Source organism: Hippoglossus stenolepis, chromosome 14 (assembly GCF_022539355.2).
Source record: "Hippoglossus stenolepis isolate QCI-W04-F060 chromosome 14, HSTE1.2, whole genome shotgun sequence".
NCBI classification, from domain to species: Eukaryota; Metazoa; Chordata; class Actinopteri; order Pleuronectiformes; family Pleuronectidae; genus Hippoglossus; species Hippoglossus stenolepis.
Genome location: NC_061496.1, coordinates 16,046,123 through 16,062,249, shown reverse-complemented (window position 1 = coordinate 16,062,249; position 16,127 = coordinate 16,046,123). Strand labels below are relative to the sequence as shown.

Sequence of the window (16,127 nt, the reverse complement as noted above, 5' to 3'; positions counted from 1 at the left end):
CACCCAAAAATAGATATGAGACCTTGTCGAAGCTGCTGCTTCAACAGTGTGTGTGTGCATGAAGAACGGGATCAACAAGCGAGCCATTTGTTTTTCTGTTTTATTATAACAATGCCATATAAAATCAGTCATCTTCTCTCACAATCAGTAAACATGATTCTACTAAATCACCACTCTGCTGCATCCACAGTCACCTGCTGCTGCAAACCCCTGACATGTTATAAACTCCACAGGTCTGTTTGTCACTGCTTGGTTTTCAGTCAGTTCTCTGTTGATTAGGTTACTGTAATGTACGCATGCAGCTGTCTGATCACGGATCAGTTGTATTTGGCTTTCTAGAGGAGATCTCTCTTATAATAGTCCCACAGATTGCTGTCCTTTATCCTTAGCTGTAGAGCAACTGGATTGTGTAGAGAGACTTGGTTTAAGGATCTGTTTCACTGTTGCGTCATCCTCAGGATTTGGCGTAGCATGCCCTGCACTTCTTCATCCATTCGACCCTGTTGGGCAGCAGAGAATGATGCAAAGTTGCTGCAGATTAATCCTTGTTGCATATGCACAGGCAGAGTGCCCCTCTATAGGACAGACCCACCAGCAGCACCCAGGTTATTACCTACACAAACAAAACCTCTGATCCAACGCCAGACGCACCAGGTACAGACATCAGACACAGAGTGCTGCCTGTAACAACAGCGCTGCCCCATATCTTTACAAGATAGGCTTGAAAAGTTGAAGCACAAATCATGTACGGGTCTGAATGAAACTGTACTCAAACTGCCAAACACAGCAACTAGAAGCAATTAAGTAGCCAACAGATTTCTTAAAGATGAACATCTAAACAATCTCTCATCACCATGAACATAAAAGGTAATTAGAATGGCACTCAATAGATACTGTACCTTTGCCAAAGCCCAACCGTCTGGATCTGCACCGAAATTACAGACACTCATAAATATCAGTCCCCTAAACATGTCTAATTTTTAATCTAGATCCATGACTTAGTCCCTAAGAAATCAAGAAAACTCACAATGTTAAAGAGAGTGGGAAAAAATTAACTGGATCTGCACTGAAATTGTATAGATTTTTCCCTTACTCATACCAAAACTTCCAAAGGTTTGTGGTAATCTGTCCCCTAGTTTTGTGAAATCTATCTTAAAAACAAACGAACAAACTAGAATAGCACTCAGTAGAGCACATACCTCTGTCAAGGCCAGACAATCTTAAATTCAATCAAGCTGCACCAAATTACACACACTCATAGTTAACAGTTCTTTAAATGTGGCAGATTCTTTTCTCATCCATGAATTATTCCCTGGGAAAACTGTAAAAGAAATCTTGGATCTGCATTGAAATTTGGTTTGTTCTTCCCTGACCCAAACAACATCCTTCCACCAAGTTATGTGGAAATCCATTCAGTGATTTTGTGTAATCTTGCTTACAAACAAACAAACCAACCCACACACACACACAGACGGGTGAAAACACACCCTCCTCGGTGGAGGTAATAATTAATGTGTACACCTCTGTGGTGGAACTGTACGATGAAACTGTCTGAGCCCTGCACCTCCTCTGTAATTTCATCCCCTCTGTCTGGTAAACAGAGATGTTGAACTGTAGCTGCCCGCTTTTTATTGTTTGCATTAAAAACTGGAGTGAATTCAGCCGTCAGTGCCGTTCACAGTCCAGACTATAAGGGGTTGGTCCAGCCAGTCGCACACAAAATAATGTAACAGATCCAATGTGACACAGCAACCCCCCACTCCATAAAACTCTGAAGTCTGAATTTGAGCTCTGGCATGTATGTGTGCATTCAACTGACCTGTGCAGCTGCCAGTAAATGTGAGCGGTACACAGTCACCACCTGTTTGTGCTTTCTCTCCCAGTCCTGCAACAAAAGGTCACAGAAAATGTTACTGCCGTGCCATTTTACATATTTGTAGATTCTATTAATGGTGATGTAGAAAAGAATCATGATGCAGTCTCGTGTCAGGTCTCTCCTCACCTGGAGCTGCTGGGTGAGTGTAGAGATTCTGTTCTGCAGTGCCACTTGTTGCCCGGGGTTACCGAGATGCGTGGATGAAGAGGAGGACGTGATGCCCAGAGGAAGTGAAAGAGCTCCCAAGGCCTCCTTTAGCCGGAACACCTCCTTGGACAGCTCTGTTATCTGCACAGAGACAGACACACCAGTCAGCGGCTAGTTTCTTCATCAGCAGAGATTTGAACAGCCACCCTCCCTCTCACCTTGCGGTCCTTCTCCTTCACCAGGCCCTGGGATTCATGGACGTTGTTGTGGAGCACCTGGATGTGGTTGGACTGCGCCTGTAGCTCGGCGAGCTGCTGCTGCACCGTGGCCAGCTGGGACTCTGCCACCTGCCGCTCACTCTTGTTAAAGAGAGCCTCTCTCTGCACCTGGAACACCTAAACCAGTAAAACCACCAGTGGCATCCTGACATGTTAAAAATGCTGATTGGTTATATGTCCAGTTCAGATGCTTTTCTGCTGATAAACAATCTCCCATTCATTCACAATTATCGCTCACTCTCTATTCACTGTTGGGGTTTACAGTGATGCGCTACGACCCTGCTCCTCCCCAGTCACCTCCAGTCTCCATATCCAATGCCCTGGTCGAGCCCATCTCATTCAAATCCTCCCTCCCTCCATCCCATCAACCTCCACCGGTGTCTTGACCCCAGGGGAGGTTCCCTATACTATGCAACCACACCCGTTTTTAACCTTGATGACATCACAGGGGGTGTGAGCGCCGATGACCTTTCATTGATATCACTTTCTTCTGTGCATGGCAACAAATGTTCTTTTTTCCATTGAAGTCTCCCCTGATTAAACTGAGGACTGACAGACACATTCACATTGGCAAAAAAATACACACGAGCAGAAAAACTGTCTTCACCATAAATCTCACGTTATACTTTCTCAGTCAAATCTATTCCTGCAACCATTTTTCTAAATGTTTTGCTTACGGGTATTTCCCATGGTTACAGTTGTCTCTTTCATCTTCCTACAACCACTCTGCAGTGAACCAGTAAATCTACACACCAACCATAAATGTGTTTCTGTTTGGGGCAAGTTTGATTTTACATGCTAAGGTGTGTGTGTGTGTGTGTGTGTGTGTGTGTGTGTGTGTGTGTGTGTGTGTGTGTGTGTGTGTGTGTGTGTGTGTGTGTGTGTGTGTGTGTGTGCCTACAAACGCTCAATTGGTTGGTTGCCAAACAGCCTGTTTTTGTAATAAAGTGACCTATTTTTAGCAGGACTCAGTTTATGAGGTACATAAAAGAAATCCTGCTCATGTGGCCCCCTGATCAGCCTCTGTGTGTTTGCAAACCTGAGCTGGAAAAGCAGTTACTCAGTTTGCAAAGTGAGAGTATTTATAAACACATGTGACATGGTCATCAGGATCCTATAGCGCACATACTTCAGTGCATCACCAAGCGCATATAGAGAGGGATCAGTGAGACAGACGAGGGCACTGAATAGAGAAAGTAATACACTTATGAATAATGTAGAGGCAGGAAAGAGGCCTTCACGGAACATGGCTCACTTTGTGGCAGACACAAACACATCTAATGTGGCTTTAGACGGCATCAGAAAGGAATTGAGAGAAGCCAGAAACAAGAACACACATGCAAGCACACACACACACACACACACACACACACACACACACACACACACACACACACACACACACACACACACACACACACACACACACACACACACACACACACACACACACACACACACACCTCGGTGCAAGTCTTCTCATGTTTGCGGGTGAGGTCGTTGAAACGAGCCGTGATGGCGTTGATATCAACCTGCAAAGAGAGCCGCAGGCCCTCGTGGTCCTCCTTGGAGATGAGGCCCTGCTCTGCGGCCTTCTGGGACTTCAGTTCTCTCAGCTCCATCTCTTTCTCAGTCAGGACGTCCTGTGCTGCTGCTGCACTGCTCTCGCTGGCCTGCAGGGAGCGCTGGAGCTCTGCCTGTGAGGCAAGAGGCAGAGATTGACTGACTGAAGCACATGTTCCTGTCTAGTGACAATTTGAAAGTTTGTGATCAAAAGGCTTTTACATTTAGCTATTTACAAGCCTTTTCACATTTCTGTATATACTGTGTATGTACCACAATATGAGTATATCATTTACTTTTGCTTTTTAACCACATTTTTACAGTTTTCTAATCCCTAATTAATTTTAAAACAATTATTTTAACAAAAATGGAACCTTAGTGAAACTTTGTATTGGCTTTACTTTTATCGTGCAATTTCCAAATGGTAGATAACTTAGGTTTGATCAATAAACTTTAACTCAGGGTTGGAGTTTAATCCCTCTAGAATCAAGAGTGTGTTTTAAGATGGAATCCAGAAGTGAATCTAAAATATCCTGGATACGAATGCCACCATCTTGCGCATTTGGAGTCAAGCCCCAATACACAAGCTCAACAAATTACAAGTCTAAAGCTGTCAATCATGATGTTTCTCTCCATTTAAATTGCTTCAAAAAACTAATTAGAACCAAACTTAATGGAGACACAAACACCTGAACATACATCGCTGTGAGAAGAACTAATTCAAATAGAAATCACAAACCATCTTTGATCTTAACACGTCCTGTTCTGGGGACCCCTCTTACCAGATCCAGAAGCAGTAGCCCAGTGAGAAATGGCCTCAAATCAAGTAAAGGCCAGACTCTATCCAGCCCCTCTAATCTGTGTCTGTCCCCCTGCCCCTCTCATTTAAAAATTCTGCCTGAGTTGCTTCATTTAATCATTCTTGTCCTCTCCTGTCCTTGCTGACCTTGATTTTCTCATGCTCCTCTTTTGTTATGGCGTCCTGCATGGGCTTCAGTTTGGCCTCCAGTGCGGCAGCCTGCTCCTCAGCTTTGCAACGGAGGGTCTTCTCCTCCTGGAGCTCCTGCAGCGTCTGGGCCAGCTGTTCCGACACTGCGGAGAGCGCCTCCTTGTGCTTTGAGAGAGGCACCGCATCTTGCAGCTGCAGGGCGTCCAGTGCCCTGGCCTCTCGCTCCGCGCACAGGCAATCCAGAGCCTGGGCTGCTTCCTGTCGCGCCACCTCCAGCTCCTCTGTCACTGCTGCCAAGGTTCGTCTTGAGGGATCTGATTGGAGAGAGTCATGAAAATGGACAAAGAAGTCCCAAACTGACATCTAAATATTATACATATACTTTTTTTTTTTTTTAAATGGCACTACACACCTAATATGACTGAGGGCTCCGAGCTCTCCGAGTGTTCCTCCTCATCTTCCTCCTCATCATCACCACCACGTGGAGGAGGCCTGAGTCTCTCCAGCTCCAGCAGGGCATCGTTGAGCCGTCTGGCCACTGATACCCTCTCCCTGGCCAGCTGCTCACACTGGAGCCCCAGATTCACCTGCACCTCCTCCAGCTCAGAGCGTGGCACACACTTCCGCAGCTCCCCCTCTAGCTCTCCCAAACGCTCCTGCAGACGACGGACCTTATCTCCATCTCTCCCTGCTCCTCCCTCTCTGCCTGATACGCTGCTCTCTGCCAGGGCTGCCTCCAACTCAGCCACTTTGTCACGAAGGCCCTTCACCGTTTCCGTTTCTTTCCTTTCTCCGTCTTTCGTCACTTCTTCTTTCACAGACTCTTTCTTGGCCAGAGCAGCCTGAAGTTTTTCTACTTTCTCCGTCAGCTGTTTGATTGTGTTGCTGTCCTGGCCGCTCTGACCCCCCTTCACGCCCCGTGTCTTGGCAAGCTCCTCCTCTAGCTCCGTCACCCTCGCTCTCAGCTGCTGCGCCTCTTTACTCGGACCCTCCCCTGCAGCCCCAGACCCGCCTTCAGTGCCAGCACCTGCCATGGCAGTATCCCCCTCACCACACTCCACAGAGAGCACCCCGAGAAGCATCTGCTCCTTCAGCTCTTCCAGCTCGGACTGGGAGGAGGCCAACTGCTCCTCCAACACACTCAGCTTCTCCTTCAAAGCCTCTGTACTCTCTGTGGTTGCACCTCCTTCCTGAGACTTGCCACTACAGAAGAAGATAAGTATTATTAATCTCAAGTAATGCAAAAGTTACATTTCTAGCATCATACTAGTCGACATTGTTTTCATCAATCAGTTTAAAGCAACACTATGCAACTTTTTTATTGTGAAATAGCAGCTTCAAAATGATTTAGATGTTACACTGTCAAAAAATATTGAGAATGGTTCTGCTTCCATTCCCACTCCTAACCCTAAACATTTGTTCTTGCTCTATGTAACTAAAGTGAGCAGGTAAGATCTCCTGTGAGAAGCGTGAAAGTAATGCTGAACAGTAAATCAGTTCAAAAGACTAAGAGGTCATTGAAAATCTAGCGTTTGTATCCGATATTCAGTGAGGAAACTTGAAATATCAAGATTCCTCACTGAATATCACTGAATGGTTTTGGTGTACTTGTTGCAGCGACAGTCTTCTGGTTCAGGAAGCCGGGGATCATGAGTGTTGAGGAATTTTTGACCATCCTCACACATTACTGTACATGCCACTATATACTATGTATATAATGTATATTGTATATTACACATTATATCTGTACAGGAGAATAGTGCCTGTCTAATTCCACAGATACTCCCTTCTCTCTCTAAGCAGTACCAAAGGTCAGGTTATAGATAAAGGGCCGACCAACAGTACATTGTCTATGTTGAGGGAGGTTCATATGTGATTTAGGAATGCATACTTTAGGCTTAACTATCCAATAGGATGCGAACACCTACGTGTAACATGGAGAGTGACAGAAATTCTAGCCATTCATGGATGTGCTGTTATAATACAACAGAATTAATCACCACGTGTGTCTGCAGAGGGTGCTGTGGCTCCGTAAAAGTTACATAGTGTTGCTTTTATCTTTATGTGCCAAATGTTCCCAAAGGCCCTGGTGATGAACAGTGCAACAACTCACATATATTCAATTTACAAATATAAAAAATAAAGAAGCAAATGTTTTATTAGAAAAGTAAAACATCAGACATTTTGCTCAATAAATGACTTATTATTGAATAATTTTCTAGGTGAGATATTTGACGTCACTCTATTCTATTGTATCTACTAATTAATTATTCTACCAATCATTTCAGAATTACATCATAAAATCTTGATTATTGAAGTGTCATAATGTACATATATTTTGATACATATGTATTTCATCAGTTTTCAGTATAGAAGATAAATAACAAAAAGAAACCAACAAACCAACAAATCACAACCTAGATGACAAACATTTAGCATCTAAGCCTTCATGCTTCAGGAGAAATGTAAAGGCTCAGCACTTTTAAAAATGGCCCTGTTCAAGGCAGCAACCAGATACTGCTGAGGCTGACATTAGCAAAGGTGTGCACATCTCAGAATAAATTTAATACAGGGGAGTCAACTCGTTTGAATGGATAAATACATGAATCAGTCTTACCGCTTGTCTGCCACGCTGCAGGTCTCGTGTGAAGCCTGGGCCTGAGAGAGGCGCTCCTGAAGGGATTCAAACTCCTTCCTCAGGGTCTCATACTGAGCTAAGGGGACGGAGTCCGGGCTGGAGGTCTGCATGTCTGTGTCGTCCTTCTCAAACATCTCCAGCATCTGTATACCACACAGAGGAAATCATTTAATAATAATAATAATAATAATAATAATAATAATAATAATAATAATAATAATAATAATAATAATAACATCTAATTTAATATAATCTTTATTTGTAAAACAATAGCTTAAGAAAAAAAAATTATAATATGGACAATGTCCACTTTTATAATTTATCAGCCAGTGCTGGGTAACTATGTACATTGCCATGAGGAAACTAATAATGTAATTTCCTTAGATATTTTCTCCCTGTTAAATCTCCACATCTTTTTAACACCACACTCCCAGTTTGTAACAGAGTTTCTGTTATGAACATAACTTATTTATACATGAAAGCCTATGCACATATAACCTTGGTGATATCACCCTTTTTTCAGACAGAGCTCCCCCAGAGCCACAGAAGACTGTGCCACTGTTTCCACAGGCTCAATAAAACTCCCAGAGAATAATAAACTGACCTTTATGAGTAAAATCACCAGAGCTCCCTTTAATTAACCTGAGTCATTATAAATCTTATTCTGTTCTGCATCATTTACAGTAAGTCACAGCAGGAGATGTGGTTCTGACCTTTCTTTCTCACATCCTCTCTTAAATTTTACCTTCCCCACTTTCCTGTCTGGTTCTTCTTAAAACACAGCAGGACAGAGCTACATCACAGCTGCTCGTGCAGTGGTGCAACCCACAACACGAGAGAGTACTGTTAAAAGAAAACTTTAACCGTTCATCCAGCGTGACCCAGTTAGTGAGGGATGACTACAAAATGCCCCCATGTCTGCATCCGATGTTGTGTTGTTCTATTTATACTTGCGTGAACACAAGTGGCTCAGTGCATTAGTGCACCAGAGTGCAGCGTCATAAACTTTAAGTGGTCATGACTAATGCTCCGGCCGGGGACACTCAGCTCCCCACCAAACAGCATCTTCATCTTCTGCCAGGAAAACATTTAATAATCACTTCACTATCGCTATCGATTTAAACTCTCTTTAAAGAGACTGTGTGGGTTTGTAAAGTCGTTTTCAGACATAAACTCTGTGGGTGGGGTCAGGGAGGAGCATGCAAGAGGCAGGACATGACGTATGAATTCCACTGTGGAAATCACATTTTTTTTCGTTTGCAGCACATCATCACCAGCGTGGGCCCTTATCTCCAAAACTCTTGAACCTCGTCCTTCGCAGATGACATTTTTTCTGTGTTTTCCACGTGAATGGATCCTCTTTTTAATCCTGAGATATTTGTATTCTTTATTTGTCCAGTGCGGCTTAGAGACTTCATCAACAGGCCCACCCGCTCGCCGTGAACTTTCCTTCTGTATTCTCACATTGGCTTACACGGACATTTTATCAGGCGGCTGGCAGAAAAAGCAACTGACTCAGACATTTGTATTCACACACACTCATGTGTCTCAGTAGGTGTGAGTGTGTTATGTTCATTAGCTACGTGTATTTATGTATTTGTGTTCTCCCTGACGTTACCTGTACTTTGAGAACAAGCTCGGAGTTCTGCGAGGTTAGTTCCTCTATTTGTTGACGCAGCTCAGCAACAGCTCCTGGGTCTGCGGGGCCAGGGGAGGGACTGGCTGAGTCAGTGTCCTCATCCTGAGCAGGGGAGGCTCTGGAGCGCTTGGAGAGCAGCTTCTCTAATGGGAATGTTCCAAAGAAACCCACCAACAGGAATAATTATTCAGTAGTCAGTAATACACGCAGGAAAGCCCACATGGTATAGCAGGGATACTAGCTTGGACATACATGTATGCTCTGTGCCAGGGCCCGGGGGAGGACATACACACAGATCGCCTACCTGGGAAGTCAAACATTTCATCCATGTCCTCAGAGTCACTGGCCTCAATACCATGATCTCCCTTCAGCTCCTCAAGCAGCTTGTCTCTCTCTGCCTCGGCCTCCTCTAATCGCTGCTTTAGTTGGGACAACTATTGTGCACACAAAAACCCACACAGAGGCAATATGTTATCTGATGTGGATGCAAACACACAGAGATGTAGTGAGAAAGTTCACATGAAATCGTTAATTATTTTTCAAGGTGTGTCTGCAGTACCTCTTCCAAGGCCGAGATGGCGCTCTGCTGCTGCTGCTCCAAGGCCTTGATCTTCTGAAGCAGGCGGCCTCTCTCCAGACGGAGCCGTCGAATCTCCTCAAACACCTCCTCGTCTTCCGCCTTACAAAGACAACCACAAAAAATATGACCAACCTGACAAAGTTCGCATGCACTACAAAGTGTAAACATCAGCAATGAATAAACAATACTCAAGATTAGAGAGCCGACCTGGGCTGGTTGCTGTGTTTCTGGAGGAGGGGTCTGGCCGGGGGGAGCAGGACTCCGGGGCTGAGGAGAGGGAGGCAAAACCTGCACCTTTGAGACAGAAAAACAAGCAAATTTAACTTTATTAGTCATTACAGAGATACATGAACATGCTTGGCCTAATGTAGTGAAAAAGACATTAAAATCTGGGAGTTATAAAATAAATCTTTGCTTTTCTTGGTTGTATCACTTTGAAAATGACAGAATCTGATGAAGAAAACCAACAGGTTTAATCTGATATGTTATATGCACTGGTGATTCTGGTGATACTGTAAGGCTGGCCTTTAAGTGCGGGTTAAATAATGGGTTTTCCATCCACTGAGATGGTTCTTTCAGTACCTGGAGAGGAGAGCGGGGTGGTGGAGGAGCTTTCCGTTTGCGGGGGGTAGTCCCCCCCTGCACTGATGAGGCGCCTGAGGGGACTTGCGGGGGCTGTGTGTGAGTTGGGAGGGCGATCACAGACAAGCAGAGGTCAAGCTCAACTTAAAATGGAAAAGCAGAGGTAACTGAGATAAAGACAAAGGGTCAGCAATAAGCCCCCCCCAAAAAAAGAGAGCTGCACACGAAAAACAATGACCTCATATTGGAAAACATGCACAATATGATCGGCCGGAATGGGGCATGAGCTCATTGACGGAGGGAGTGATGCAACACAAAGCCTTGCAACCTTACCTCCTCGCCTGGGCCCTCAGAAGCTACGTGTGCAGAGGGAAAAGACACACACAGCAAAAAATGTAACCTCGACAGCAGTGAGGTTCAGGCATGTGAATATATCCACACAGACACAAACACACACAACTATACACACTTTTAAAATTAAAGTATATCATAGTGGTTTTCATGTAGCTTGTCGTAAATCCACCAAAATGTAGAATAAGAACTAATGTGGTCATGCATCATTCACCTAATTCTCTCTTTCATCTCCTTTTTCAACCAGTCACACATCTGTTTCTCATATAACAGCTGAGTCTTTGTTAGGAGAGAAAAGTGGAACGAGCCTTTCGTCTCCTTTCTTTTCAAACCCAACTTTACAATCACATCCAGCTGCCGTCCTGATCTGATTCCTCTTATTACAGTCTTATTACAGCATAACAACCTGTACCTATCCAGGATACACTGATGGTACATTATTTGTTTCTGTCACATGTTGTGAGCTGTTTCATTTAGAGAGCTAACGTATATTTATAATTATCCCATCCCTTCTATCTCTCCAAATCCAAAAAAAAGCTCAAGCGGGCCTCATACTGTACCTGGAGGAACTCCATCTTGCAACATCTGTGAGACACGCTGGTTGCCCGTGGTTACGCTGTAGTCGGTGGCTTTGTGTCCAAGGGCGTCGACCAGCTGCGTGTTGGCCCCACCTCTCAGCAGAGCCTCTACAGTTTCAATACTGTCACTCTCACAAGCCAACATTAACGCAGATCTGCGATTCACATACAGGATCATGACATAGCGAGAAAATACTGAATCAACCATAAAACAACTGTGAAGTCCTGTAGAATCACATGGCATATTCATTTTAGACTTGTATGATTTAGTATCGGTGTTGCATTTAGTAGTGTATCAGAATCAATTATGAGTAAATGTATACAACAAATCAGTAAATTGTTTGTATCTCTATCTGTAATGATGGAGCCTATAAATGTTGTCTTCCACCTTGCAAATGTTAACTACTGGATAATTAATCTCCTCCTAGAGGTCATCCAAACCCAAATTAAAAGCTGTTACTCCCTGCTGGGGGTCCTGACCTTCATCCCTTATAATCCCCCCCCCAAATACCCTCAATGACTGGAGGAATCCACCCGGCACCCTGACCCAGACAACCCTACTGCTGGGACAATAATCTGGAAGAGGTTTTTATCCGAGCTAAAAAAGCTGCATCGTGTCCCAGTCTGCCTCAAGTCATTCAACCTTTCAGTATTGAGATGGACGGAGGAGAATCCAGCTGCATCCCTAACTTACCTCCCCTGGTTGTCCTGAATGTTTGCATTGGCACCTCGTCCCATCAGGAACACACAGAGCTCCACTCTGCTCATCTGAGCTGCTAAGATCAGAGGGGTGGCCCCGTCCTTACACAGACAAACAAGATTATACAAACATCATGCAGCCACAGCAACGTTGGTTGTAATCAAACCAAGAGTAAATCAAAAGTAATATACAATCTCTGTAATAATAACTTACACTGTCCTGGACATCCAGATCGGCTTTAAAGTCCCACAGGGTCTCAGTGCAGGACAAGCAGCCACTGACCGCTGCAGACAATATTCAGAACTATGGTTGAAATCCAGATAACATAAACTTACATATAGAAATGATGGATAAAAGATTCAGTGTCGGGGGTTAAATTTTCATAAACACCTATTTGCTTTCAATATGCTATTTGAATGGGATCTATATTAGTGTGGGAGCGTGTGAACTATGTGAGTATGTTACTGTTTGGCTACAGTAACCAAACTGCTGTGGTTGTGTAAGTGTTACCTGCATGATGAAGTGGTGTCCTGCCAATGCTGTCGGTGCAATCAACTGCCAATCTCTCCTGTCAGAGAAAACTTAACATTAAAAAAACCCTTAAAATTTGTTTGCCAAGCTTTTAATCTATTTACCAAGCAACCAAGTATTTTACCTGTAAGAGTCTCTTTAAACACTCTGACTGGCCGTTTTTGGCTGCGAGGTGGAGGGCGCTAAAGCCTGGAGTCAGACAGTCAGAAATAAAGGGACATTTATAAACAATCCATGACATTCAGCAACCTTGGCTTTAAGGATAAAACTCTTATTGGGTAATGAAATACCGTACCAGCCCCGTCAGGGACGTTGACATCCGCTCCATGAGAGATGATAACCTCCAGACAGTCCAGTCGGCCTCGGGATGCACTGAGGTGGAAACTGTGACACAGAGGAAGGACAATACTTGTGATTAGAGATGAGAAATGAGAAATGTTTTCTCCATTTAAAATGTCTGATTCTGTGGAATTGTTCCAAAACGGATGGTTTATGGCAGTTCAGCTCGAGCCGGACCGATATATTGGTTAGCCTGTAATATCAGCTAACATGGGTATATTTGGCCTTCATTTTGATAACACAGAAAACTAATGGTGAAAGGGAGGCAGAGAGAGTCGGGACGACATGCTGCAAAGGGCCACTATATACGCATCGCCGTTTATGGCATTGGCCCTTATGAAAAAGTTTCATTTTACAGTTTAATTTGTTAATTCAAGTGCTACATAATGTTAATGGTTAAACTGTAAAAAATCTAAACTCAATTACAAACAATCTCTTAGGAATTGTTGCCATTTTTTTAAATATCAAAATTGGCTGATGTATTGGAATCTTTCAGTACCGAACATTGGTATCGGCACCAAAAATCCATATCGGTCGGGCTCTATTTACAGCAAAAGAGAGAAGGTGATAAAACTAAAAAATGTCATCAGTGTTGGGTAGGTCCTTCCATGAAAAATTACTTATGTTGCATTAGAAATTATTTGTTTGGTATTGTTAAATATATTTTACACTTTATTTTAATATTAAAAGTCATTGTTAAATTTCCAGAGTAAATAAAAAAACGTTAATGATTAACTTACGCCGACTTGCCCTCAGCGTCCAGCTTGGTGGGACAGAGACCTTTTTTGACGATGAGGGCAGAGACCTTGTCGGGTTCATTCTGCTCCACGGCCTGCAGCAGCCTCTCATCACTCTTACTCCAGTCCTGACTCTGGGGGGGGGAGAACAGGTCATCACCCTGCACTGCCCCAAAGGAAACTGATACCACACTGCATAACTCACAACATACCACAGAGGGGATGGGCTGCTAAAAGAAATATGAGGAAATTAGAATGTGCGACAACCGATTATGATGAAATACGTTGTTTTTGCCTGAGATCATTGAGAGGGCAGTTTTGCAAGTCACATACTTTTAAGATAGAAATATCAGAAGCAGAATGTGAAAACTTGTCAGTATTCTTGCCTATTCATTCATTTGTTTACTGGCTCTATAGAGAAGATACCTACTGGCAGCGGCAGCAGGCTGAGACAAGGACAAAACCGCTTCATCAGGCTAAAAACAGGCTGCTGAGGATCCATACTGCTAACAGGACATCACACACTCAATACAGCCACAGTGTAAAAACCCACCGCCGTGTGTCCTGGCTGACAACACACACTGATGCCCGGCTACAGATCAAGTCCAGTATAACACCAGATAGTGCAGAAAACTCAGCTGAACATTAAGTTTAAATCCCTTAGAGGTCACAGCATCACATCGGTGATATACATACCATAACATTAATTCTACACTGACATAGAAAAGCTTGTCACACATAAGCTCAGACACACATCCATACAGTAACACTGCTACTCTCTGTGCTCTCGTCTGCCTTTGCAGCACCTCCCTGTCCGCATCCAAAACAGCATCCTGTCGTCCTGATCCTGCTGCTAGCAGGGACACAGACAGACTTACCATTGCACCTCATACACAAACACATGCACATTGCCACCTTCTTCTTTTCATCCCTGTCCTCCCCGCTCTATAATCTTATATCATTTATCTGCCTCCCTGTAGCAGCAGCCTCTGTTTTCTCTATAAGTTTTTGTCGGGTCCTGCACGGTTCCCCTGCTGGCAGCGTCACAGATCTGTTCCTCTGCAGTTACAGAGTGGAGCGGGGCCTGTGTGATGTGAGGACTCAGCACAAAGAGGAGAAATGAGCTGGACAAGCTGCACTCTGTTCTGCAGGATAGGATGGTTATTTATAGTATCTAATATCTATCAATCAATCATTATATCTATCAATTAATCTGTCTATCTATCTATCTATCTATCTATCTATATATATATATATATTTTCCCCTGGTGGTTCTGATGTAAAGCAGTTGTATTCAGTATATATATCTGTCTGGCTGTTAAGTGAAACTATTTATCAGCGTCATCCAAGACGACCAGCTTTGTCACCATTGTTTTGCGGATCACTTAGTGTGCAGTCCAAGGTAACAGGGAGGTAGAATTTCCCTTTAAGTCGACCTGACAGTAAATGGTGCTAAGAGCATCGTCAGGATCTAAATGCTCAGACCACACTGTGGAGCCAGCAGCTGCAGGTTTATCTGTGTGCACCTCTGCACCGGCGCTGCAGGGGTGCAAGGTCTGTGACACCAGTTAGCCAGTCTGCTACACGGAGCAGGAAAAGAATCTTAAAATGTAAAAAATGCAGCACATTAGAGAACTAGGTTGACCCCCACATTATAAAGCCCTTCAAAGTAATGTAGTGGCAACAGCAGGGAAGTAGGAATTCCTTGATTCCTTGTGTGTGTTTGTGTGTGTGTGTGTGTGTGTGTGTGTGTGTGTGTGTGTGTGTGTGTGTGTGTGTGTGTGTGTGAATAATTAAAGGCTACCTGAGATATCTGGTTATAGCAGCAGTCTGGAGACAGACCTGCTCTCCTGCTGCTGCTCTGTGACACTGAATCCCAGTCCTCCATCCCACACACACACACACACACACACACACACACACACACACACACACACACACACACACACACACACACACACACACACACACACACACACACACACACACACACACACACAGTGATATCTTTACAAAAACCTATTCAGGTAAAACACCCCTTGAAAGGCTTATTTCTCTACACAGCCTGTGGACATACAGTCAGAAAACAGGTATAGTGCTACATGTTCAACAGATGGCTCTTACCTCATTCTTTTTAAACTTTGCCTTCAGACTCTTCATAATCACTCGATGGGCACTGTGTCAACATGTACACTGAAATAAACAAGAGAAATAAACAAATGTAGTTATTATAGATGTATGTAATTGGAAGTTACAGCTTATCCAGTTGGGTCAGTTGGGTTTTTGTATTTCCCCACTGGGTTCCACATATACACTGAAATAAATAAGATAAATTACACAAACTTAACTATTAGATAAGTATGTTATTGAAAGTTACATCTTATCCAATGTGTCTCAGGTGGTTTTATGTTTACTCCAATCAACATGTAGGTGTCAATCCTTTTTTGAACATGCTATGTGATGTAGTTTATGAGCAGTAGCAGCATGCAGCCTACCTGTGGAGGACGGTCCTGCTCCAGGTGACTTTCTCCTCTGTCCCATCAGCTGCTGCTCAGTAGAAACACTGGAGTCACTGCTGCTGCCTGGAGGAAGCACCGATGCGCCCGCCTCCGTCGTAAATCAGCCAATCGGCAATGCGC

At 43.8% G+C, this 16,127-nt stretch overlaps 1 protein-coding gene across 3 annotated transcripts; it reads right to left on the bottom strand.

The window, feature by feature from the left end:
• Positions 1-90: 90 nt before the first annotated feature.
• Positions 91-16,102, bottom strand: ankrd24 (ankyrin repeat domain 24). Of its 3 annotated transcripts, none has more exons than XM_035176485.2 (23): positions 15,984-16,102; positions 15,613-15,681; positions 13,492-13,622; positions 12,708-12,796; positions 12,537-12,601; positions 12,392-12,449; positions 12,095-12,165; positions 11,876-11,982; positions 11,164-11,336; positions 10,586-10,608; positions 10,253-10,345; positions 9,878-9,964; positions 9,650-9,769; positions 9,395-9,524; positions 9,070-9,233; positions 7,431-7,594; positions 5,226-6,016; positions 4,811-5,127; positions 3,765-3,998; positions 2,242-2,418; positions 2,003-2,164; positions 1,820-1,885; positions 91-500 (listed from the first exon to the last, which is right to left on the bottom strand). In XM_035176485.2, exons 2-23 carry the CDS (start codon positions 15,646-15,648, stop codon positions 438-440), a joined length of 3,321 nt encoding a protein of 1,106 aa, XP_035032376.2. In that variant the 5' UTR covers positions 15,649-15,681; positions 15,984-16,102; the 3' UTR covers positions 91-437. The 3 variants fall into 3 exon arrangements, with proteins under 3 accessions (XP_035032376.2, XP_047198979.1, XP_047198980.1); XM_047343023.1 differs by having other exon boundaries at positions 2,242-2,409; XM_047343024.1 differs by having other exon boundaries at positions 3,834-3,998.
• Between the last annotated feature and the right edge of the window lie 25 nt (positions 16,103-16,127).